The 23,696-nt window shown below is 36.5% G+C and overlaps 3 protein-coding genes across 4 annotated transcripts; 2 read left to right on the forward strand and 1 right to left on the reverse strand.

The window, feature by feature from the left end:
• The first annotated feature begins 1,598 nt into the window (after nucleotides 1-1,598).
• On the forward strand, nucleotides 1,599-6,039 carry acta1b (actin alpha 1, skeletal muscle b). The gene is made up of 7 exons (XM_084092222.1): nucleotides 1,599-1,866; nucleotides 2,874-3,013; nucleotides 3,105-3,429; nucleotides 3,530-3,691; nucleotides 4,303-4,494; nucleotides 4,577-4,758; nucleotides 4,861-6,039. Exons 2-7 carry the CDS (start codon nucleotides 2,885-2,887, stop codon nucleotides 5,002-5,004), a joined length of 1,134 nt encoding a protein of 377 aa, XP_083948348.1. The 5' UTR covers nucleotides 1,599-1,866; nucleotides 2,874-2,884; the 3' UTR covers nucleotides 5,005-6,039.
• Nucleotides 6,040-6,248: 209 nt separating this feature from the next.
• Nucleotides 6,249-10,416, forward strand: ccsapb (centriole, cilia and spindle-associated protein b). Of its 2 annotated transcripts, none has more exons than XM_084092224.1 (4): nucleotides 6,249-6,358; nucleotides 7,016-7,345; nucleotides 8,144-8,433; nucleotides 8,926-10,416. In XM_084092224.1, the coding sequence occupies exons 2-4, from the start codon at nucleotides 7,033-7,035 to the stop codon at nucleotides 8,947-8,949; spliced, it is 627 nt and encodes a 208-aa protein (XP_083948350.1). In that variant the 5' UTR covers nucleotides 6,249-6,358; nucleotides 7,016-7,032; the 3' UTR covers nucleotides 8,950-10,416. The 2 variants fall into 2 exon arrangements, with proteins under 2 accessions (XP_083948350.1, XP_083948349.1); XM_084092223.1 differs by having other exon boundaries at nucleotides 8,942-10,416.
• Nucleotides 9,259-18,741, reverse strand: rab4a (RAB4a, member RAS oncogene family). The gene is made up of 8 exons (XM_084092225.1): nucleotides 18,594-18,741; nucleotides 18,073-18,153; nucleotides 17,839-17,953; nucleotides 16,675-16,737; nucleotides 16,375-16,529; nucleotides 15,611-15,706; nucleotides 15,378-15,521; nucleotides 9,259-11,854 (listed from the first exon to the last, which is right to left on the reverse strand). Exons 1-7 carry the CDS (start codon nucleotides 18,607-18,609, stop codon nucleotides 15,406-15,408), a joined length of 642 nt encoding a protein of 213 aa, XP_083948351.1. The 5' UTR covers nucleotides 18,610-18,741; the 3' UTR covers nucleotides 9,259-11,854; nucleotides 15,378-15,405.
• Between the last annotated feature and the right edge of the window lie 4,955 nt (nucleotides 18,742-23,696).

Below are 23,696 nucleotides of genomic sequence, written 5' to 3' on the forward strand. Positions count from 1 at the left end.
CACATGCTATGTCATAGAGAACATTTAAACATCTTGAGTTGCCAAAAGAGGGTGCTGTTGACCCTTGAAAATAAATTACAAGCTATTCTTGAAACCAAGAGTGTCAGCAAAAGTGGGGATCTACTATGGAAAATTATTGATGATGCAAGAGACTATTCAGTCTCCAAAATGGTTATGGTCACTCCTTTAGTAAGCAACTCTACTTCTACACCTCAGCAATAAAGTGGTTTCATTAATTGCCCTCATTGTGCCCCTCTCTTATCCTCAGAAACTGATCCACAAAGTCTGATTAAGTTCAAGCAGGGAGGTTGTAGCTCAGGCTGTGTTGTAAGCTGCTTACCCTCAGTGACTGTGGCTGTTCCCTTCATCGACTCACTCAACATTAGCTCTAGGGCCAACTATGGCAGGGTATCTGCTTGCAGAGACGGGCCTCTCGAGTAAAGCATGCAGAGCAGCCACACACCTCCCTGCACTGGAAAAAGAAATCATCACCAGGAATCATAATGATTTTTTTTTGTCTTGTTTTCCAGCAAATCTATCTATATATCTTATAACAAGATTTACTTAAAAAGCAAAATAGCACATTAAAGGGATTGTAAAAATCCCCTAAAATTTTTTATTTTGTCATCACTTACCCTCAAGTTGTTCCAAACCTGTATAAGTTTCTTTCCTGCGTTGAACACAAAAGAAGATATTTTGAAGAATGTTGGTAATTAAACAGTTGACAGTTGTCAATGACATCCATAGTAGGAAAAAAATAATAACATGGAAGTCAATGGCTACTGTCAACTGTTTAGTTACCAAAATATCTTATTTTGGGTTCAATGGAAGAAATAAACCCAAACATGTTTAGAACAATATATCGGTGAGTAAATGATGACAGCATTTTCATTTTTGGGTGAACTATCCCTTTAAGAAAATATAGACTATAGGGTTTAGAGAAAAACGACCAAAAAAAAAAAGATTGAAAAATATATATAAGCACCTAAAAATAACCCACAAATATAAACCTACCGGGTTATCAATTAATTGAATTAAACTGAATATTTAGTAAGCTGACATGAACACCATCTAATTCATTTATAAAACTGGCTGTAGTTGAGTTGTGAACAGATGGTCCAAATGTCCTCCAGAGTCTAAAATAGAAAATGCAATTCTATAAAAGATCAGACTACCTACCCACAATTCACTTATGACTATTGTAAATATGCTTGTTAGCGGGGGAGGTGTTTTATAACATCACTTGCAACAATAAATCACTTATTAGGCTATATTAACTGCTAAACATACAGTTTAGCTACAAATTACAATCACTATTTTCTTTTTCTTTTTACATATTGTTGATATAATAATAATTATAGCCTGTAATAACATTATTTTACTTAATTTCACACAAAATCTCTTTGGTCAAGATTTCATTTCGGACCTACTTCACCAACACTGCGCAAAGTATATGAGAATAATGAGATCAAATATTGGCTGTGCACAAATCTCTAAACGTATCTTACAATTGACATAGGAAGCATGTGGGAAATGGCTAGTAGCAACATCAACACGCCCCCACACCATATACAGCTCATGCTGTGGACTGAAATGATGACTGTCAAGCCATAGAAGGACAGTCATGCTCACTACGAACCTAGGGATAGCGGGAGACACGCCGCTTCACTAGGAAGTCACCCCTCGCTTGCCCTGCAAAAGCCTAATATGGTTGAAGGATGGGGAAAACTCCAACTGAACATACACATATCCTCAATAGTGCGCATGGGGACAAACACGAAGAGTATAAAAGGTTTTCATGGGTCAGTCAGTCCGTGACTGGATCCATCAGCGGTTGTGTTCTGCACTGAGCTTCATCAGAGAAAGGTAAGAGAAAGGGATTAAACAAACCCATGCGCTACTAACTAGTGCAGTCACGCGGACTAACAGAAAAACTTTTAGTCAATGTAAGGCAACTAACGTCAACGTCTACGAGATATAGCTAAAGGGTTTGCAATAGGTTATAAACTGATCGAGCATAAAGAATATTGCATAATTACGTTTTCATAAATTAATCATTGAATGCATTTATAATAGATGATTTGTATATTTTGATTTGTCATTCATATACATATGAATGATAGCCTATTCTTGACGTGACAGCATGTAATAATCATATATTAGAAAATGACTATACTTAAAAATATGAATAGACTATTCGAAACATCTAAGAGTTATATAGATTTATAACAAAAGGTCATAACTAATAATATTACTTTATTACTACTTGATTTATTCATTAATGTTTCCATTTCTACAGCACTTGTACACTGTAAAAAAAAAGTCAAATAAACTTAATTTCATTTTAATTGCTGGCTGTAAATTAAGTAAAATCAAAGTTACAACCTGCAGTCATAAGTGCAGTCAGATCATCACTTTAAGTTATTGAGTTTTAATTAAGTTAAAAACAAAGACTTATAAGATGAGTCTGAGTCATGAAACTGGCTTATAAAACTCAAGTACAAAGGACAGAAAATATTATGACAATTTAAATGGATGGAAACAAAGATGTTGTAATGATAAAAACATTTTTGTATGTGTATGTAACTTTTTTGTATGTGCTGTAGAATCAGTTAATTCGATTTAACTTTTTGCACAAGGCTGCACCCTATCCAATATTTCTCAATGATCAATTCGAGAACACGCAACTATTTTACAAGGTGGTTTCATATGAATTTTTTAAAAGAGTAAGTATGAAGGTCTACCCCTAAACTTAACCATCAGTGGGGGGTAAGCAGAGCGTACAAAAACTTTGATCATATGAATTCATATGAATTATTCACCACAACGTATAGTTACAATTTGCCATGAGAGTGTGTTATGTCCCTCATTAGAATCCATCAAGATGTGTGACGACGAGGAGACCACCGCCCTGGTGTGCGACAACGGTTCAGGCCTGGTGAAGGCTGGATTTGCTGGTGATGACGCCCCCAGAGCCGTCTTCCCCTCCATCGTTGGTCGCCCCCGTCACCAGGTATGTTGCATTTCGCCATTTTTAAAATAATTAACAAGCTTTAGCTATTGTAACATTTGCGACATTAAAAATACCCTTTTTCTTCTTCCAGGGTGTCATGGTGGGTATGGGTCAGAAGGACTCATACGTAGGAGATGAAGCTCAGAGCAAGAGGGGTATCCTCACTTTGAAGTACCCCATCGAGCACGGTATCATAACCAACTGGGATGATATGGAGAAGATCTGGCACCATACCTTCTACAACGAGCTCCGCGTGGCCCCTGAGGAGCACCCAACTCTTCTGACTGAAGCTCCTCTTAACCCCAAGGCTAACCGTGAGAAGATGACCCAGATCATGTTCGAGACCTTCAACGTCCCAGCCATGTATGTGGCCATTCAGGCTGTGCTGTCCCTGTACGCTTCTGGCCGTACCACTGGTGAGGCAATTATTTTAACACTTAACACTCCCACTAATCATATATTTTGAAGATCATATCTGCAAAAACGTTCTTTCTGACCTGTTTTTCTATATTTAAGGTATTGTGCTGGACTCTGGTGATGGTGTGTCCCACAATGTCCCCATCTATGAGGGTTACGCTCTGCCCCACGCCATCATGCGTCTGGATCTGGCTGGTCGCGATCTGACCGACTACCTCATGAAGATCCTGACCGAGCGTGGATATTCTTTCGTCACAACTGGTAGGAAAATGCAATTTTTCAATTTCACAATAATTTCTGTTGTTTTCTTCTGTTTATATAAGATTTGTCAAAACAACTCATCGAATTTCTTTTCAAATGTGTCTTTCAACTCATATTTGTTGCATTTGTTGAGGGATGCACAATATTTTAGTACCATAATGGTTATTGGCCAAAGTTTTGTTTTTAATTTATCATATAAGTCATTGTTGGATATACACTACCGTTTTTATTACCATATAGTTTTTTTTAAAGAAATTAATACTTTTATTCAGCAAGAACGCATTAAATTAATTAAGTGTCAGTAAATACTTTAAAAATACTACAAAACATTTATATTTGAAATAAATGGTTCATGTGACTGAAGACTGGAGTAATGACAATCAGCTTTAGGCTTTTTCAGCTTTTAAAAAAACAAAACTTATTTTAAATTGTAATAATATTAAAAAATGTTACTGTTTGTTTTGTTTTGATTAAATAAATACAGCCTTGGTGAGCATAAGAGACTTCTTTCAAAAATTCAGACCTACCCCAAACTTTTCCTATACAATTTTTGATTTGTTTTGTTATGTTATGTTGGAAACAACTGACTTGCTTATACACTCCGTTTACAGCTGAGCGTGAGATTGTCCGTGACATCAAGGAGAAGCTGTGCTACGTGGCTCTGGACTTTGAGAATGAGATGGCCACTGCCGCCTCTTCCTCTTCCCTGGAGAAAAGCTACGAGTTGCCCGACGGCCAGGTCATCACCATTGGTAATGAGCGTTTCCGTTGCCCAGAGACCCTCTTCCAGCCTTCTTTCATTGGTGCGTAAAAACAAACACTATTAAAAAATGCTGCGTTTTTCCATACGGCTTTTAGTTTGATTAATAAGGTGTTTCTGAACAGGTATGGAGTCTGCTGGAATCCATGAGACCGCCTACAACAGCATCATGAAGTGCGACATTGACATCAGGAAGGACCTGTATGCCAACAATGTCTTGTCAGGTGGTACCACCATGTATCCAGGTATTGCTGACCGTATGCAGAAGGAGATCACCGCACTGGCCCCCAGCACAATGAAGATCAAGGTACTGTAATGCATCTGTGGTTATCTTTTAACATGCTCCTGTTCCCTATTGATATAGCAACATGCATCACTGATATGCTCATGTGTCTCCTCATTCTGACAGATCATTGCCCCACCTGAGCGTAAATACTCCGTATGGATCGGTGGCTCCATCCTGGCTTCCCTGTCCACCTTCCAGCAGATGTGGATCACCAAGCAGGAATACGATGAGGCAGGCCCGAGCATTGTCCACCGCAAGTGCTTCTAAATCCATCATCTGCATCCGTTTGCTGTGGATCACACAATAATAGAGAATACTGGACATTCATCATTATGGGACAGCTTTGGTACAGATTTATTTTGTACCCATGTGTTACATACCCTGGATTACCAAGCAGGAACACGATGAGGCAGGCTCCAGCATTGTCCAAATAGATACAATCAAGATCCAGAAAACTGTTATACCGTGTTGTCTATCACAAGACTGTAATCTGTACATAAATAGTCATTAATTTATTAAAGTCCATTATTTGGTTTTTGTGACACGTTTGTGTTAATAAATTGTTCGACTTGAAACTGGAAACTTAGGCCCGGTTTTACAGACAGGGCTTAGATTAAGCCAGGATTAGGCTTTTGGTAAAATGAGGGCATTTAAGTAGCTTTTATAAACGTACCTAGAAGAAAAAAACATTACTGGTGTGCATCTTGAGACAAAACAATGGCACTGACATTTTTAAGATAGGTCGGTTGAAACAGCTCAAACATGAATTTTAGTCTGGGACAACCTTGTCTGTGAAACTGGGGGTTAGTGATCTAGAGTGTTGCTGAAAAGCAAAAAAGTATGATCTAGTTATTTTCAGGAAGCATAGCTGATAAAGTAAGATTCATAGTGCAGTTTGCTTAGTGTACAAAGTATTTAAGTTTACAAAAATCAAAAAGTCATCATATGGTCACATTTATGGTTCATTTAACCCTTCAATATTCCTGAAAATAGAGAAAGTTGACCTCCTTCTGACCTGAATGCAATGAGCTACACCAATCCATCAGAGAATAAATAATATATCTATTTTTTTTAAAAGGATTAACGTTTTCAATCACATGCACAGAATTTATTTTCAGATTTCAATTTGCCATGAATGAGTCACAAATCCTAAAACTAAAATGTGCATGATTCAAAATCCTTGTGGTCAAAAGATGATTCTTTTTATAGGAGGTTTTTGTGGTCTGGTCTGGTTTTTCCAGATAAGCACCATCTTCCATATGTTAATGTGTGAATAGAACACGCAATAAATTATGACAGTATATGGCTTCTTTCTGGCACAAATGTTCACGTGACGTATACTTATCGCAGTGTAACGTGTTTTGTGGTCGTTTAAAATGCTGTTCAAAGGCTATAAACAACAACACGTATATAAAAATCAATAATTTTAAGACCCCAAACACCTCCTCAGGGAAGTCAAGTTTTAACCGTGGAGAACAACACCACCTGTTGATTCCTTCGAGTGATTTCCAGCGCCTTCACCACAGGGCGGAGCTACAACCGTGTTTTACAAAGCAAGGTTGACGTCTGCAGACTACAAGCGCCATCTGTTTACCTTCTCGGCCCTGCCTTAATCAAAACGGTAAGTAAATATAATATCAAAACACGGCTCTTGTTACTGTTGACAGGTTTTTATGGCATAAATCTTCATTCAACTTGCTTCCGCTCATTGCGGTCACATGACACTTGCTTTAAACACTAGTCGACGTTCTAATGCAGCTTTAACCTCTATTTTAATTACTATACCGCACACCGTTTGATTGCATTTAGATAGGCATTGTGCCAAACGCTGATATTTAACGTTGACTACTTACAGTATATAATAAAGCTTTCGTTTCTCTGTACAGTCGCACTGTCGATGGTAGCACATTATCTATGCTACGTATAAAATGTACTAATGTCTTCTTTTTATTCGTGTGTTTTAGATTAGTGAACTGTATTACTGAAGTCTGCATTAATCTTTATCGTCACCTTATGAACCCTAATATGCAAATGCGTTAAGAGGTTCAGAGAGCTCCGAGATGACGCCATAGTTTAAGTAGGTGTGTGCACGCAGGGGGCGTGTCGAAGAGAGAAACTCAGCGATTGGCTTTCGCTTGCGTATTAGAACTCTGTTGCCATAGTAATTTGGTTTAAAAGTCTGGCGCGAGAAGAGGGCTGATTCGGAATAGAATTGCATAATTCCTTTTCAACAGACTGTTACTTCGCTATAATGTAACCTTTATATGTTTCTCTCTAGTCGAACGATAGTGAAATATGGTGACGAAGAGAATTAGGTCTGAATACATGAAGAAATTTAAAGATCCGAGATGGGACACCTACGCGAAATGTTACGAGGATTTGCTGAACTACAGACTGTCAAGGCGGCTGTTGGAGCAAGCGCACAACCCTTGGTTTTGGGGAGAGTGGGGAAGCGAGATAGGCTCCAGTGGCAAATCCACTCCTCTAAGTCGGAATAAAGTCGAACCTCTGAGGATCCATGATGAGAAACCAGAACGATCTGCATGTGTGACACCAGAACCACCAGCAGCAGAACCACACGCAGAAGTTCAGGACACTGCAGACACCAGTAAGTCCTCCTGATCGAGCTAACGTTACAGGTTGTCATCTTATGTTGTTTTTCTTTTATAGTAATTACTAAAATAGTTTGTGTGTTCGAGTGTTGTTGTAATCTAAAACTAAATCTACATCTGCGTTAATTAAAACAAAATCTAAATATTAGATTAAAACTTAAACTTGAATGAAAATCGCCTATAAAATAAATAGAAATATTAAGACCAAAAACAAATAAAAATGACAAAAGCAAAATTTCTCAAATTTAAAATAAAACGAAAATATAAAAATAAAAGCTAATTTGAAATATTAATAAATACTATAACTAGTTCATAAGTTATCAATGCTCATAAGTCTCACATTATGCAGTATGCAACTCAATGTTAAGGATTTCTGACTGTTGGAAAAAAAATGTGTCAGAAAAATAGGTTTCTATTTTTCATTAAACATCCATATTTATAGTAGTAATAAATTATATGATTATATTATCAATGTTTTTATTGATTTACAGCTATAATACAGCTACATTTGTGTCATAAATTCTTTGTAAAAGATAAACTTTACTGATTTGTTTATCATTTTAATACATTATAATGATGCTGATGCTCAAACCTTATTTACAGTAAATAACTTTACCATAGTGAAATATTTACATAAGCACAATTTAGCATAATTTTCAAAGTAACATTTAAATCATGGAAAACTTAATGCCAAGTAATAAAGACACACTAATCTGTGATACTTGATTAAAATGACTCCAAACACTTTTTTAAATGCAAAATCCCATGCGGATCTCTCTGTGTTTTCTCATCAGAGCTAGTTACCGTAGTCGCTGAGCGGCGTCATCAAGAAGGGGAGGAAGAGAATGCCAGAGAACGCGTTCCTGCTCTCAACCCAGAAACTGACACGAATATCCTGAATACGCCAAAGAGCAAACGCCGCTCTTCACACAAGCATACAAGATCAAAGGTCAAGCCTCATGTCACCAAAGACCCTGACAAAGAGAACCGTCACCCTTTTGCCCTGTACGGCTCAGGAGAGAGGCGGACAGATATGGCTTCTAAGAAAACCCATAATGTTGGACCCGCAACATCAACCGCAGAGGTGAGTATCCTTTCAGGAAGCATATCAAATCATAAGCAAACTTCTGAAAAAAAGACTACTAGAATAAAACAAATATTAGTTTGGTTAATATAAATATTCCTTATAAATTGAAATGAACAATTACTCTCTTTCTCTCTTGGATTGTTGCAACTTTAAGGTCACCATCAATCAATTTCACGATGGACAAAAATCGAAATACTTTTGTTCTTGTTTTAGAAGCAGTTTCACTCTCAGCTGTTCTTGTTCTTGTTGGCAGTTTCACTCTCAGTTGAAAAGACTCTCAACTTCCATTTAATGCCAACTTTAAAGGGATGAAAATTCTGTCATTATATGACTACTACTTTAAAGAATGTTTCAATTGGCCACTGTCCATCAAAGTCAATGAGGTCTAATGTTGTTTTGTTAGTAAATGATGATAGAATGTTCATTTGTGGGCAAACTAACCCTTGAAGTACTCATCTGTTTATCGTTTTTCATGCCTACTTCATGCAGCCTTTCTTCTGTCTAGATCCATGAGTCAGCGTTGCGAGCAAAAACCAGACGGGAGGTGGAAAAACAGATGAAGAAATCTGACAAACAAAGAGCCAGATCTGCTGACTTAGAAAAGAACGCAACTAAGATTGTCCCTGATTTCAACCCCTGGATGACAGAGTACATGCGCTGCTTTTCTGCTCGGTCTCGGTAGTATTGCTTTCAGAAATCCTTTAAAAATGTCTGTGACTGTATAAACCTCTCAGGCTAAACAACCCAAAACACTCCACGTGATGACTGGGGCATCTGTCCAGTTCACTTGCCTTCTTCCAGATGGGTCACAGTGAATTAAACTCAAGGTTTTTTAGGGGTTTATTTACACCATGGATATGTTGCATTTACTGGTACATACGTATCAAACATGAAAACACAATCCATTGATGCTGCAGGGCAAACTGTCAAGCAATCACATGCCTTGTTGATTTTGTAGGTTGCGTAGATTTACAGTCCATGAGATTTACCAGTGTCTCTTTACACTCTCAGCCAAACAATTACTTGAAAGTGTTCAGTAATTGTCAGACAATTAGAGACATATAATGTGATGTGTTGTAATGTTCTGTATTTTCTCCAATGTTTATATTGATTAACAATTAAGGTTAATGTAAAGAAATCTGTTTTGTATTTTACAGAAATACGTCGCGCCAACACTTACTTAAATAGTCGTTCCATTATATTAATATCTGTTTTCTCTGATTTGAGCCAAATTAGATTTTACTTGTACATTCACTCTAATGGTGCGTTCCATGTGTATTATGTTGTAAATAAAGTGTAAAAAGTCACTGGTATCTAAAGCATGAAACAGACAGCAAAAATGACCAATCATTTTTGAATGAGATCATACACATCAAAGCCATTCCAGCTGTTCTTCATCAAGAATAACTTTCATTCAGTGTGATGTTATTTGGTTTTTAGTAGCACTCAGGTATTTCGTGTTGTATAATGTAATTTATTTTTTGAGGAATAATGAGATTGGGATATTTGTACACTATTTATATAAGGATATTGAACTGATTCTAAATTCAGTAGTTATTATATTTAGTTCATCTTTAATGGAAGAATGCATGTGTTGTATGAACAAATGTACAGGTATTTTTTCCCTCATCACATTTTATAGTCGGATCTAGCATGTATTACGTGAATAGTGTTGTTTTAGTGTAAAAGTATTGAAGCCATAATGTTATGAGGTACATTAAGATGATGAATATGCATTCCACTGTCTGATTCAAAAGCACATTTGAAGGGTATTAAGGTTTATGTGTTTAGATTTCAGCTTGTAAAACTGAGATGTGTTTAAATGTGTAACATTTACAGTGCTATTTCACCACACGAATAGGTCACTAATAGTGATGGGATTTTTGTTTTGTTTTCAGTCTTAACACTTTTAACAGGTTGCTGTTTAGAGGGAGTTATTGGTATGTAAAAGTAAAAAATAAAGTATAAAACTTTACATAAGCATATAATGGATGTTAAAGTATGTTTGTAGTTTAGGATACTTTGTACACAGGCCTGCCTATTAATATACGAAACTGTTCTCACTACTATGCACAAAGCAAATTTATTATATCACAAACTCATTAGAGCATGCTGTTCCTGGACATTGGGATTCTGCAAGCTTGCCAAGACTTTATCCATGTGTCAGAGCCAAGGAGCAATTACAGTATCTGGCATTATCTTCCTTACTTTAATTAAACTCTTTAATTATTATTATTTATTTTTTTAAAGAAAACTTGACTGTCCAGCAAAATAGGATTGGAAGTTTTACACAAACTACATTGATTTTACATTCAGCAGCTAAATTGTACTTTTGATTAGGTGAGTTTTGAATCACATCTTAATTCCTTAGATCAGTACTACAGAATTACCCGACATGTTTGAGGTTCATGTAAAGTGAAGCAGCAGCATTAATGAAAAAACGAGGAACTACCATTCAATGCATTGATAAACCTGACTATTGGCAATCTGCCTCATTTTAACAAATCGCTATTTTTACAAACATAAAATGATTGATATAAAGACATGATGACAAGCATTGTGAAGTGGGATCCACAATGATTTAGCATTCATTTTCAAAGCAAGCTTATTTAAGATATGTCCATTTAAAATGTATAGAAGAACATGGAAAAAGTAGATTTAGAAAGCAAAATAATAAAAAAAGAAATTCTCCAAAAAAGAATCACTTTATATACGTCAGGATCATTTCAACAAACACCTAAAAATGGGAATGCAGCACAGGAACGCTTTATAAATATAGAGCATGTAACACTGATATTGAAGCTGTCCATACTGACAATATATTACAGTGTGATATGAAGGCAAGTGGGCGCTGGCTGACATTTTAAATGTAAATTACAATACAAGAACAAAAACTTTTTGACAAATGTCAAAAAACACTTTCTGGTATCCTATCCTAAAACATCCTAACAATAATGGAAAAAAAATAAAGCTAATTAAAAGCAAGATAATGCACATTGTTGATAATTACAGGTGCGTGCCATAAAGCAGTGATGCAGCTATATATATAAATATGCTGTATATAGTTATTTATGAATATGTAGTAGTACTGCAACCATGAAACATGCTCCACGGTGATAATAGAAACTCTTCTCTACACAACATCTACATATGGAAAAGGAAAAGACAGGGCTCAGTGCAGTATTCTCAGGGGCAAGAGCCAGATCTTTTAACTACCCTCAGTGTTTTGGGTACCACAGATGTCTTTGCCTGGACCCGAGGGGGACAGTAAACATTTTCCGGATCCTTCTGGAGTTTAAGGGGGTCCTCGGCATGTCAGAACAGAAGTAAAAGTAAGGTGAGGGAAACAGACGCTCCACCACGATGAGCCGTACATCACACGCCCCGACTAATGTCGTCCTCCTCGTGTTCACACAACCTTGGCCAAAGGACACAGAAAAAGTGCAGGAAGTCATATAGATGGTCTTTTCAGTCTGCTTTCTTAAGGTGTAGCTTCATAATCAGCCTTGATCTTCTTCAGACACCTTGAATCTCTATTTCTAGCTCGCATTCCAAACAAGGCACCTCGGAAAGCGCTTGGGAGGGCAGAGTATCTGGAGTTAAATATATCCATTCCCCTGACACTGTTTCTCATTTGGCATTTGACTGATAAGAGGGAGAAGGGTTTGGAGGACTTGTCTGTTCTTAAGAGGCGGTGGAAGAAGGTAAAACATTTGGCCGTGTGTGTGTGTGGGTGCTGAGGCATTATCACTCATACGCAAGGCATGCAGAAGCAAACTCGAGTGGCATTTGGTTGGTGTCACTGCCAAAAATAGCACCTCCTCTTGAAGAGAGCTCCTCCTGCTAGAGCATGCCAAATACAGTAGAGATGCTGAGGGGTGGCTATCAACATCCTTTTACAGACAACGGGGTTATGACTGCTTTAACTATCTAATGCTAAAATTGTGTGTCACAAAGTATGCTGGTATCACTTTAAAATACAGTTCAGTTTATAAGTATTAGTGCATGCAATTGGAATCAAAGTTAATCAAAATAATTTAGATTAATGTTAATTTATAAATATATGATTTTTTCATTGGTGTCATTGTTTGTTTACAATATATTAATGTTGCTTTATACAAACTGAAGTGTAAAAACTAAATTAATATACACTATAAAATGTTAAAATGTTTAGCCTCTTATGCTTACCAGGGCTTACATTTAATTGATCAAAAATACAGTAAAACCATTAAATTCTGAAATATTATTTAAATTGAAAATATCTGTTAGTGTCACATGATCCTCCAGAAATCATACCAATATGCTAATTTGCTGCTCAAGAAATATTTCTTATTATTCTGTGTTGAAACCAGTTTTTGAATGAATTTTTGAATGGTAGTTTATGTAGAAATTAATATTATTCAAGATTAATAAATGCTGTAAAAGTACTGGTCATTGTAAGTTCATGTTAGCATTTGCTAATGTTAACATACACAAACTTACTTTAAAGCATTACCAGGATTTTATACCATAAAAAAGAAAACCAACAACACCCTTTTCAAGCGAAAAGGGTGATGAGAAATTCTAAACACTAGCAGTGAACAAAAATAGATGAAAAATAATTATATATAAAATATGTTCTATGTTTGTATTTTCAGACATTGTTTTTATTCTTTATCTTATTTATTTTAGTTTCTTAGATGGTTAACACTCAATTCCAAACTAAAGACTAAACATTTTAAATATGATTCAGTTATTGAATAAAGTTCAAGGACACTAAACAGAACCCTTAGCAGACTGAGCAAGACACTTAAATCTAATATGCAGGGAATGATGTTTTGAGCACAGTGAACAACTGTATCTGATTAAATCTGAATGCAGTGCAGCTATTTTTAGTGGATGATGCCATTATGAGTGGTACGGGGGCCAGTAAAGAGGAAGAACAGCACCTTCTTCTTTTAGAGACCAAGATTATGATATAGCAAAATGAAGAAAATTAGTACAAGTATTAGGGGTGTGCGATATTGACAAAAAATTATATCGGAGTAAATTTTTTCTGGGATTTTATCGATAGCGATAATTAGACGATATTTTGCTTGGTGTGTTTTTTGTGTTGGTACGTTGTCAGGTTTAGGACTGCCGTGGACAGCTGACTCCTAAAGTGTTTGATATTCATATTCTGTGTGGTGGTCCGTTCGCAGCAGTGACAGAAATTATCTTTTATTTTTAAATTGATTTGTACCTTTTATGGGCATTTTTACCATTATAAAGGCATTTGTTTTAACCTATTTAAATGTATGCATCATCCTTTGTCAAATTATTACATTTAATCAATAAATTCAATAAGAATTATGATACATAATAGGGCTGTTACCAATCAGATGAAATCAGTATCAACAAAATTGATCTTTGCAATGCAGAGGAAACACAGAAGCTGCATCTGAAGTGGCATTTAAGGGATAGTTCACCCAAAATGAAAATTAGCCCATGATTTACTCACCCTGAAGCCACCCTAGGTGTATATGACATTCTTCTTTCAGACGAGTACAATCAGAGTTATATTAAAAAATGTCCTGGCTCTTCCAAGCTTTATAATGGGAGTGAATGGGTGTATGTCTTTGGAAGTCCATCAAAGCGCATCCATTCATAAGTGAACTATCCCTTTAAGATGCATTTACACAGACTGTTTAGTGCAGCTCAGAGGGGACATGAATGCATTTAACCTGCAGTTACAAATGCATTAATAAGGTTTTAATGTTTAAACATAAAAGTTGAATATTGATATATGAAATTATGAAAAAAATTAAAAGATACTTTAAATGTGAAATTAAAGCAAGTCACTGTTAATGAGCGAGTCATTGGCTGCATCCAAAAATCGCATACTTCTTTACTATATAGTAGACAAAAGTAGTATGTCCGAATTCACAGTACACACAAAAAGTACCCGCATGACCTACTTCTTATGGCAAGATTCTGAAGTGTGTATTCGATGGACACTTTACTATCCCATGAGGCCATGGGAGAGAATTTGTGAATGGCAGTGAAGCGTTAACGCTCTGACGCTGATAGGTCACATGATAATGACGAATGCATCCAGATTACATTCATACTACACACATTCATACTATATAGACCGTACTTTTTTAGCGGTCATGAAGTGATGACTTATTCAAATAAGTACCTACTCAAGACAGTGTGCGATTTTGGACGCAGCCATTGAGTTTCAACTGATTCATTTGAACGGCTGATTCATTCGGGAACGAAGCATTTGACTGTCTTAATGAGTGAGTCATTGAATCATTCAAACGATTCGTTTATTCAGTGACGAAACAACGCTGTGTGCTGCTAAACAGTCGTGTGGCTTTGTTTGGAACTATTTTCATCGGCGAAGTATAGAGCAAAAACAGGCAATACGGTGTATAAAATGCAAGTCACTTAATATTAACTTGTTTATTAAACTGTTGTATAAAATCATTATCACATTTGTAATCAAGCACTCTTCATGTGATATTGATTAACTATATTATACGATATAAATATAAAAAGACAGAGGTATTACATGTATAATACAGAGATATTTTGCCTCCTTATCTTGAATATTGGGGACATTCTAAATGAATTTTAATAGACTAAATCACGCAGTGAAATTGTGGACTCTGAATGCACAAACGCATTACTCTAACTCTCTAGTCTAGACTACATCACGTGGTGCATGCGTGCACTCTCTATGTGTGTTTTTGTAAAGTGAGGGACATACTCGATAATGTCAGATCGCACATCGTTAAAACAAATATCACGATATTATCGTAGACGATATATATATCACACCCCTAATAAGTATTGCACATGAAAATGCTAAGGAACTGCTGAAACCCCTCAGGACAGAGCTTGGACAACCTTCTAATATTAAAACCTCAGATGTGAAAAGCAAGCAGAGAGAAATCAAGCCCCTGGACCTTCACCTGGTTGGTGAGTTGTCTGCGATCTGTGTTAACAGCCACACTCCTGCACGCTCTCTGCCTGAGCCCGTCTGGGAGAACGCAGCTGCCGCAACGCTGCATCTCCGTACTGGATTCCTGAACCCATCCGCTCCGGGTCCAGCTCTCCTACACAAACAAATGACAAGCACAGCAGCTTGATTCCAATGTCTTTATATGCTTATAAGTAAGAGCAAAAGGCACTGGTCTTTTTGTACCTGACTCTATTTTGTTAAGGATTTTCCGAGCACACTGGACAAAAGCTTCCTCCACATTCTCCCCTGTTAGTGCACTGGTCTCCAAAAACATGAGCTCTGCAAGTAAACATATAAAAAATTACATCTGTTTTTAAAGCAGAAATTAATGCATTCTCAAAAAGACTTAAATATTGTGATTATTTTGCCATGTTTATTACGGTTAAACGGTTTATTTAGTATTATTTATATGCTATAATAGTATTTAATAATATTTTGAATTAGCTTGAATTTTTATATTTTCAGTTTTCATTAAGATTTGGTCATTTTGTTATGTGATTTTGCCATTTTTATTAGTTTTTGTTTTATTTAAATATTTCTATTTAGCTTTATATTTATTGCAGTTTTATCTTCTAGTAATTCTACTTAAACATTTTATTTCAGTTAGCTGCCAAAGCAACATTTCCAAATTTTGTTTGGTTTTGAAGTTTTTCATCCAATATTGATTTTTTGTTAACGCAAACCATTTTTAATAATTTTAGTTTACAATAGCAACACAGATCCATAAACACTAGTATATACACAATGGCAATGCACCAATAGCCAATCACGGTTTACTCTCTGAATAGCCCTTGTGATCTCAATGCAGCCAGTCGTGTGTCTACACGTTCACTGCTGGGTTCATGTTTGTTAGTAATTCTATCCTGTAGTGACCTCTATTGGCACAGTCACAATATGCAAGCAGATCAATTGTAACCAGCAGGTATCTGCTTGTCTGACATACACACCATTCTCTTGAGCGAAACGCGAGGCCTCCAGGAAGGTGACTTCACGGTCAGCATCCAGATCCTTCTTATTTCCACACAGTATAATCACTATGTTCTGGCTGGCCAACATCCGGGCATCTGTCAGCCAGTTAGTCAGAGCGTTGTATGTTTCTCGACTAACATCCAGAGACAGAAAGTGTCAGAAATCAATACACTTAGGGATGTGGCAAACATCCAGAAATATATGAATCTCTGAGAAAATAGAGCCCCACACACCCATAATATTATGCAGAGGAACTGGATATATAAGTGTGACTTTACCTAGTGATATCATACACAAGAAGAGCCCCTGCTGCACCTCTGTAGTAGCTGCGTGTTACAGACCTGAGGAGAACAAACATTTGTACAATTAAACCTCTGTAATGTCTGCAAGAGTTTGGCATAACAGCTGGTTAAATCTAGTGGTAAACCAATATATCAATGAACCAATTAAATGGCTGATATTTGGTAATTTTAGAGCTACCCAGCAAAAAACTTTTATTCAGCAAAGATGCATTAAATTGATCAAAAGTGACAGTAAAGATATTTACATTATTTCAGAATATTTCTATTTTAAATAAATGCTGTTCTTTGGAATTTCCTATTCTTCATAGAACCTTGAAAAAAAATGCATCTCAGTTTCCGCAAAAAAATTGTTTTCAACATTGATAATAAATGTTTCTTGAGCAGCAAATTTGAATGATTTCTGAAGGATCATGTGACACTGACGACTGGCACATTTTAGAGTGGCCTTTTATTGTGGCCAGCCTAAGGCACACCTGTGCAATAATCATGCTGTCTAATCAGCATCTTGATATGCCACACCTGTGAGGTGGATGGATTATCTCGGCAAAGGAGAAGTGCTCACTAACACAGATTTAGACAGATTTGTGAATAATATTTGAGAGAAATAGGCCTTTTGTGTACATAAAAAAAGTCTTAGATCTTTGAGTTCAGCTCATGAAAAATGGGGGCAAAAACAAAAGTATTTCGTTTATAATTTTGTTCAGTGTGTGTGTGTGTGTGTGTGTGTGTGTATATATATATATATATATATATATATATATATATATATATATAGATAGATAGATAGATAGATAGATAGATAGAAGCCTTAAAGCAATGCAAAATAATAAATTTGTGTGACATTAGTATATTTTCATTCTAAATGTATTTTGGCTCTAGGAAGAAGCTGCTGGCAAAAGTTCAGTGAAAATTAAGCTGAATTAAAATTATGTTGTTGACAGCGCTGACAAATGAATCTGTGTGAGCCTGAGGTACTATAAACTACATGCAATCTGGAGTTCAATCACTCCCTCGTGAAATGCTGCACCATCTGACTGCCTGAGAACAAATCTGGAAATGTTCATCATGAGTCATATCTCACAGTGGTCACAACAAACATGGCCAATCTAAGAAGGAAACAGTTTTAGAAAATTAACACACCTGAAACGTTCCTGTCCTGCTGTATCCCAGATCTGGAGTTTGACAAACTTATTGACCACACTGATTATCTTTGAGCCAAATTCAACCCCAATAGTGTGATTCGAGTCATCTTTGACTAGAGGAACAGAGGAAAGACATTAGCAACAGAACATTGACAGGTGTAACATTTCATGTTTTTTTTTTTTTGTTTTTTTTAAATTATATTTATTGGTAAGATAACAGAAAATTGCATACATCTTTTTTCTATAAACTGATGAAGCAGACAAGATTTTCCAGTTCCTGCATTTCCTATCACAAGAAACTTAAACAGGAAATCTAGAGGGGAGGAAAACAAAAACAAAGATTTTGTTTTGTTAAAAAAATGCATATAAATTGTACATAATATAAATAGCATGGTATAGGAATGTATGTTACTAAATCATAACATTAACCAGACTATATAGGCTATCAATACTCATTATCTAATATAGAGACTAAAGAGGTTATCATAACATTCAAGTTATATCCAAAAAGATAACGTAATATAGTAATTATTGCTGTCAATATCTTTTTAATTGACGAATCAAAAATAAAACATTTAAGACTAGCGTCGAAAGATGAAACATATGGCAGACAGAAAGCTGCTGCCTAGCTGGCACTAAACACAGCTTGTAAGCAAATACTATGATGATGATGAGCTCGGGACACCTGCTAAAAATCATACTATGCTGTCGATAACAAGTGTGACAAGAGAAAAGGAAAATTAGTCACCCTACCGTATGTCTCTGACATGACTGGCGCTGTGTTTCTAGCCTTTTAATACTGCGTTTTTTCTCTTTCACGTCAATCAACAAGGCTATCAAATAAAGGGAAATCCCTTACAGGGTTTCGAGCATCCTTGTCGGAAGTTTGTGTAGCAACTACTTCCTGTTGAGATTTTCAAAATAAAAGTCAAGGGTTCTTTAAAAAGCACAGTGACACAAAATGCATAACAAGAATCAAGCATTTAACTGCCCCGCCCCGTAGTATATATTAGTATTGAATGTAAATAGAAATATCAATGAAGTATTTTGTGCATTTTTAAAAAAAACTCTTTTATATACATCTTGAACGTTAAGATCTTGCTGACTGAAAAAAGTGCTTTCAAGTAACCACTTGGGGGTGGTAGTTAGTTGTCTGTCTGTGCGAGTTGCATCTGTTCTAGAAAAACACACACTTAACTCATGATTATTTGTACCATATTTTATAGGGCTGATCTCTTTGTACCTTTCACAAGTCAACTAATAGATTATGTTTTGTTTTTATATCCACATTTTATAATTATATTATATGTTACCCTTAGATTAACCCCAGAATTCCATAAAGCTCAACACAGACTACACAGGATTGATCAGGAAAATTGCAGGGTGAGTCAAAACTTTCTAAATTAAATCAAGATTCAGTACTTGAAAGGATATCGTGGATGGCAACAGTTATTTATGACTGATGTAAATTGCCCTAGCTATAAATTGTAGACCACATCATTCAGTAATGACTGATGGATGTTATTACACACAAACTTAATGTGGAGCATATGATACAAAGGGTAGGCCTATTACATAAATTAGTTCTGTTTCATCTTTCCGTGGTGGTATAATTAGTCCCTTCTTTTCTTTAATTTATAAATTAGTTCATTTGAAATAAACAGGCAGATAAACAGATTTCTTATTGGAAAGCCAACAGTCAATGTCATCGTCATCACGGCATTCCAGCCTAGACACTTGAAGCTCTTCTAGAAAATCTAAAATCATCTCTGTCAACACCCAAAAACAAGGCTGCTTGCAGAATAAGCGCCACATATCTTCTCCAGATGGCTGTGCATTGGTCCTGGGTTTATTGCATAATGCCTCAGGATGTATAGGCTGCAGATTTTTGTTCTGTTCACATGTCCTGTTTGTTTTAGATCTTTCCTGGCTCTCTCTATATGACAAGGATACATCACTAAACAATGGGATCTGAGCTTAAAGGGCTAGGCTTATGTCCACATAGAAATAAATCCACTCAGATAACATGCTTTTATGTATACAGTCATACCTAGAGGTGAACAGTAACAAAGTACATTTACTTGAGTACTGTATTTAAGTACACTTTTTGAGTATCTGTACTTTACTTGAGTATTTTTTTTCTGGAAACTTTTTACTTTAAATAAACACAAAAAGACTTTTACTCCACTATTTCTGTCAAGGTCCTTGAGTAGAAAGTAGTAACGTCAGTCAGGGGATGATTTTGGTTGCAGGGGTTGCATTTTGGTTGGAAATGAAAGTCGGGTTGACGTCAGAACCCGACGTCAGATTGACGTCAACATCCAACGCCGGACAGGCGTCTCCATTGACTTTGCATTGCGAGAAGCTGCCTCCTTGTCATTTCTGACTTATAACAAAAAACAAAACAATGTCTAAAAGCTGCTATGTGACAAGGTGTACAGCAAACAAGCTAAGAAATCCAGAAATACGTTTTTTATAATCTGTCGACCCCAAAAAACGAGCATTTTAAGGACACAAAAGTGAAGCGATGAGTTTGTGTAAGAAAATAACTAGCTTCCGCGAATGAACCGCGAGAGGTGTCAAAGCTTACGCTACTCCTACATCCTACATCCTACGACCTACGTCATACATCGTCAAGTGTTACTCTTTTGGCGTAAGTCGACTTGCATACAGCCGTCTGCCGGGAGCTAGTTATTTTAGTCGATAAAGTTTTAAATATGGATATTTTTCTTACATGAACGCATCGATTCACTTCACAAGAAGTTCTTTATTAACCCCCTGGAGACGCGTGGAGCACTTTAATCATGGATGGACGCGCTTTGATGGACTTCCAAAGACATACACCCATTCACTCCCATTATAAAGCTTGGAAGAGCCAGGACATTTTTTGTATATAACTCCGATTGTATTCGTCTGAAATAAGAATGTCATACACTAGGATGGCTTCATCTAAATCTAAAGTGTAGATTTCAGAGTATCTAAAGTGTTAAAGACATAGCTATATATATATATATATATGTTATAAATGCATTAGCAAAAGATTAAAATATTTTGTACAATTGTTTCATGGAATTTTTTTTTAATGTTAGTGTGCTTAATACGGCAATACTAAGTACGACAGCGTCTCGTAATCTTTGTGTCTTGCATGTAAAAGTTCTTCCTAAGCCATTGTGAGTTTGTGGTATAGAAAAGGGGGGGTTGCATTCATCCCCTAGGAGCTCTGCTATCACAAGAGCACAATGGAAAACCAGGAAGAAGGGAAGTTAACTGTCCTTGGAATCTAAAATTGTCATCACACTGTCTGCACCAGGATGTTATTTTGAAATGTGGGAGTTTTTTTCAGTTCAAACCAATGATTAGAAAGGCTTGCATCTGTGCCAGGTTAAACCTCAGGGCAGAGAATGTGCGATAGCACAAAAACAGTATCACAACTGCTGTCACGTCAGGACTTGAAATTCTATTGTTAAGTTTGTTTTGCCCAATTTTCTGTTGGAATGTTTAAATGGAGGCGTGCTGAAACATTTCATTAAAGGAATGAAATATTAAGTTGTAAATGTGCATGCAGTTATTTCTTTGCAGGTGTTGAAGAGTTTGTATGGTAGGTAGATGCAGCATACATATTCAGCAGATGTTGTGGTACTTCATGCTGCAGTGCATTGAGGGTTTTCAATTGCTTTACAGGTTGTTGGAATCTGAACCATTATATATGGAATCAGTTCGTTCTTTATGACACTAATAGCATAAACAGCACAGACACAACCAAATTCCAGATTTTTTTTCCTGTGACTTGCAGAACAACATATGGCTTGTTAGCTTAAGGTGACTGGGAACGCACACTAGAGAGTCGTGCATTGAGTTAACAGCGAGGGTTTTGACTGAGTGTCTTCATCTGCAGATCTGTGCGTCAGTGTTTCTGTCTTTCAAATGCAGCTTGCTTTAAAGCGGCTGTTTATCCTGTAGCACAGTATCCTCTATACAGACAAACGCTAAAGATTTAACTCTGGGACCAAGTAAAGTAGCACACTCTAAATCACAACTCCTGAATACTGCTGTTGTGTTGCGTCCATAAAAAGGGGAAAGCTGCTCAGAGACTTGACAGATTAACGTGGTGAAAAAGAAGAAAAGCTTAGCTAGACACTAAGCTTACATGAGCTCTGTGTTGGATATGTAGGCCGAAGTTGTTAGGCTTTTTTCTTTGCGAGTTTGGGTAGTAGTTTTTCATTTTTGTTAATGATTTGTTGTTTTGAACAAAACATTTAGGTGAACTAATCATTCTCGTTCACTCGGTTCCACAAACTAATTCATATTTTTTTGTTCACTGAAGTAGAAGCTTCTACAGAAATCGATCACTCCTCTCATTGACTTTAATCTGCATACAGTGAATGACACATACATATTGCACTACTTTCACAGCTTCTGCCTTTAGAAGTGCGTGACTTTTCCGACTAGCACGAGCAAATAGCATTTGAGTCCGTGCTGTAAAGGAGAATGTCATTGGTTGGACCTAATGAATATATACACGCCATTCATTGAATGATTCTTTAACAAACTGAACAAACAACTTTTTGACGAATTGCTTGCGGGGACTATTCAATGACTCACTTATAACAAAGAATTCACCTATCGCCAACTACAAGTTCAGCATACATTATGAGAGAGGTCGGTTGTTTTACTGGCAGACAAACTTGTGATATTTTGCTAATATATATATATATATATATATATATATATATATATATATATATATATATATATATATATAGGTGCATAGAGGCATCTCACCTGAAAAAAAGTTTCAAAGAAGTTGGCAGTTAACCGAATGTTTGGGCCTCAGAAGTCAGATAAATACATGTAACTCATTCAAAGACTGCCTGGGTGACAATACTTGCCATCCAGGTCTGAAAACCTTGACCGGCCTGCATTTAAAAGTGATTTGTGGCCAGCTCTCTATTGTCAGCATCTAGCAGCCAAACTCACTTAATAATCTGATGTAATATGTATGAGGGAGCTTGGTCATTGGACATTCATCCTAAAGGTCACAGCTGAGCTCAGCTGAAAAGGAGTTGATGTTGTTAGCTACCTACTATCTCAGTTATTTCCATAATGACACATGACAAACTTGTTACTTGAACATGAATGCAATCAAACTGCAATATTTTAGCTGAAAAAAATATCTCCCTTCCTTTTTAAAAGGCTTTTTTATTGAAAGCACTCTTTCATGCAGCCCTGCCTCCAGAGCACTTCATGGTACAAAGAGTTCACCATTGTTCCCAGCACATCACTATTGGAGACAGACAGCCTGGGAGGCAGTGGACAGACGAACAAGAAAGAGAGAGAGAAGGAGAGGGGCTGAAAAGAGAGGGATGGAGGAGGCGGGACTTGGCCTTGTTTTGATCACTCCAGTGTTATTAACCTGGCACAAAGCTGGGATCACTTGGCATGTCTGTCTTGGGTCACTGTGATTCTATGATCGCTGCACTGCTTCATCACTGAGCACTGGGTCAGAACAGGTTAAACATTCACCTTGCACACAGGGCATGTCAGTTCTTTATGACGTATAACTTAAAAGGTTCCCCAAAAAATGAAAAAAGTGTCATCAATTACTCACCCTCATGTCCGTAAGACTTTCGTTCATCTTCGAAACACAAATGAAGATATTTTAAATGAAATCTGAGAGATTTATGTCCCTCCATTGACAGTCCACGCAACTACCACTTTGTCACTTCAAAAAGTCCATTATGAGATCTTAAAACGAATGAATCAACAGTTTAGTCCAAATTTTCTTAAGAGACTGGATCGCTTTATATGATGAACAGACCAAATCACCACGAATCACCAAGAGTCGGATACGACTGA

This window comes from Abramis brama (genome assembly GCF_963993115.1).
Source record: "Abramis brama genome assembly, chromosome: 19".
In the NCBI taxonomy this organism is placed as follows: Eukaryota; Metazoa; Chordata; class Actinopteri; order Cypriniformes; family Leuciscidae; genus Abramis; species Abramis brama.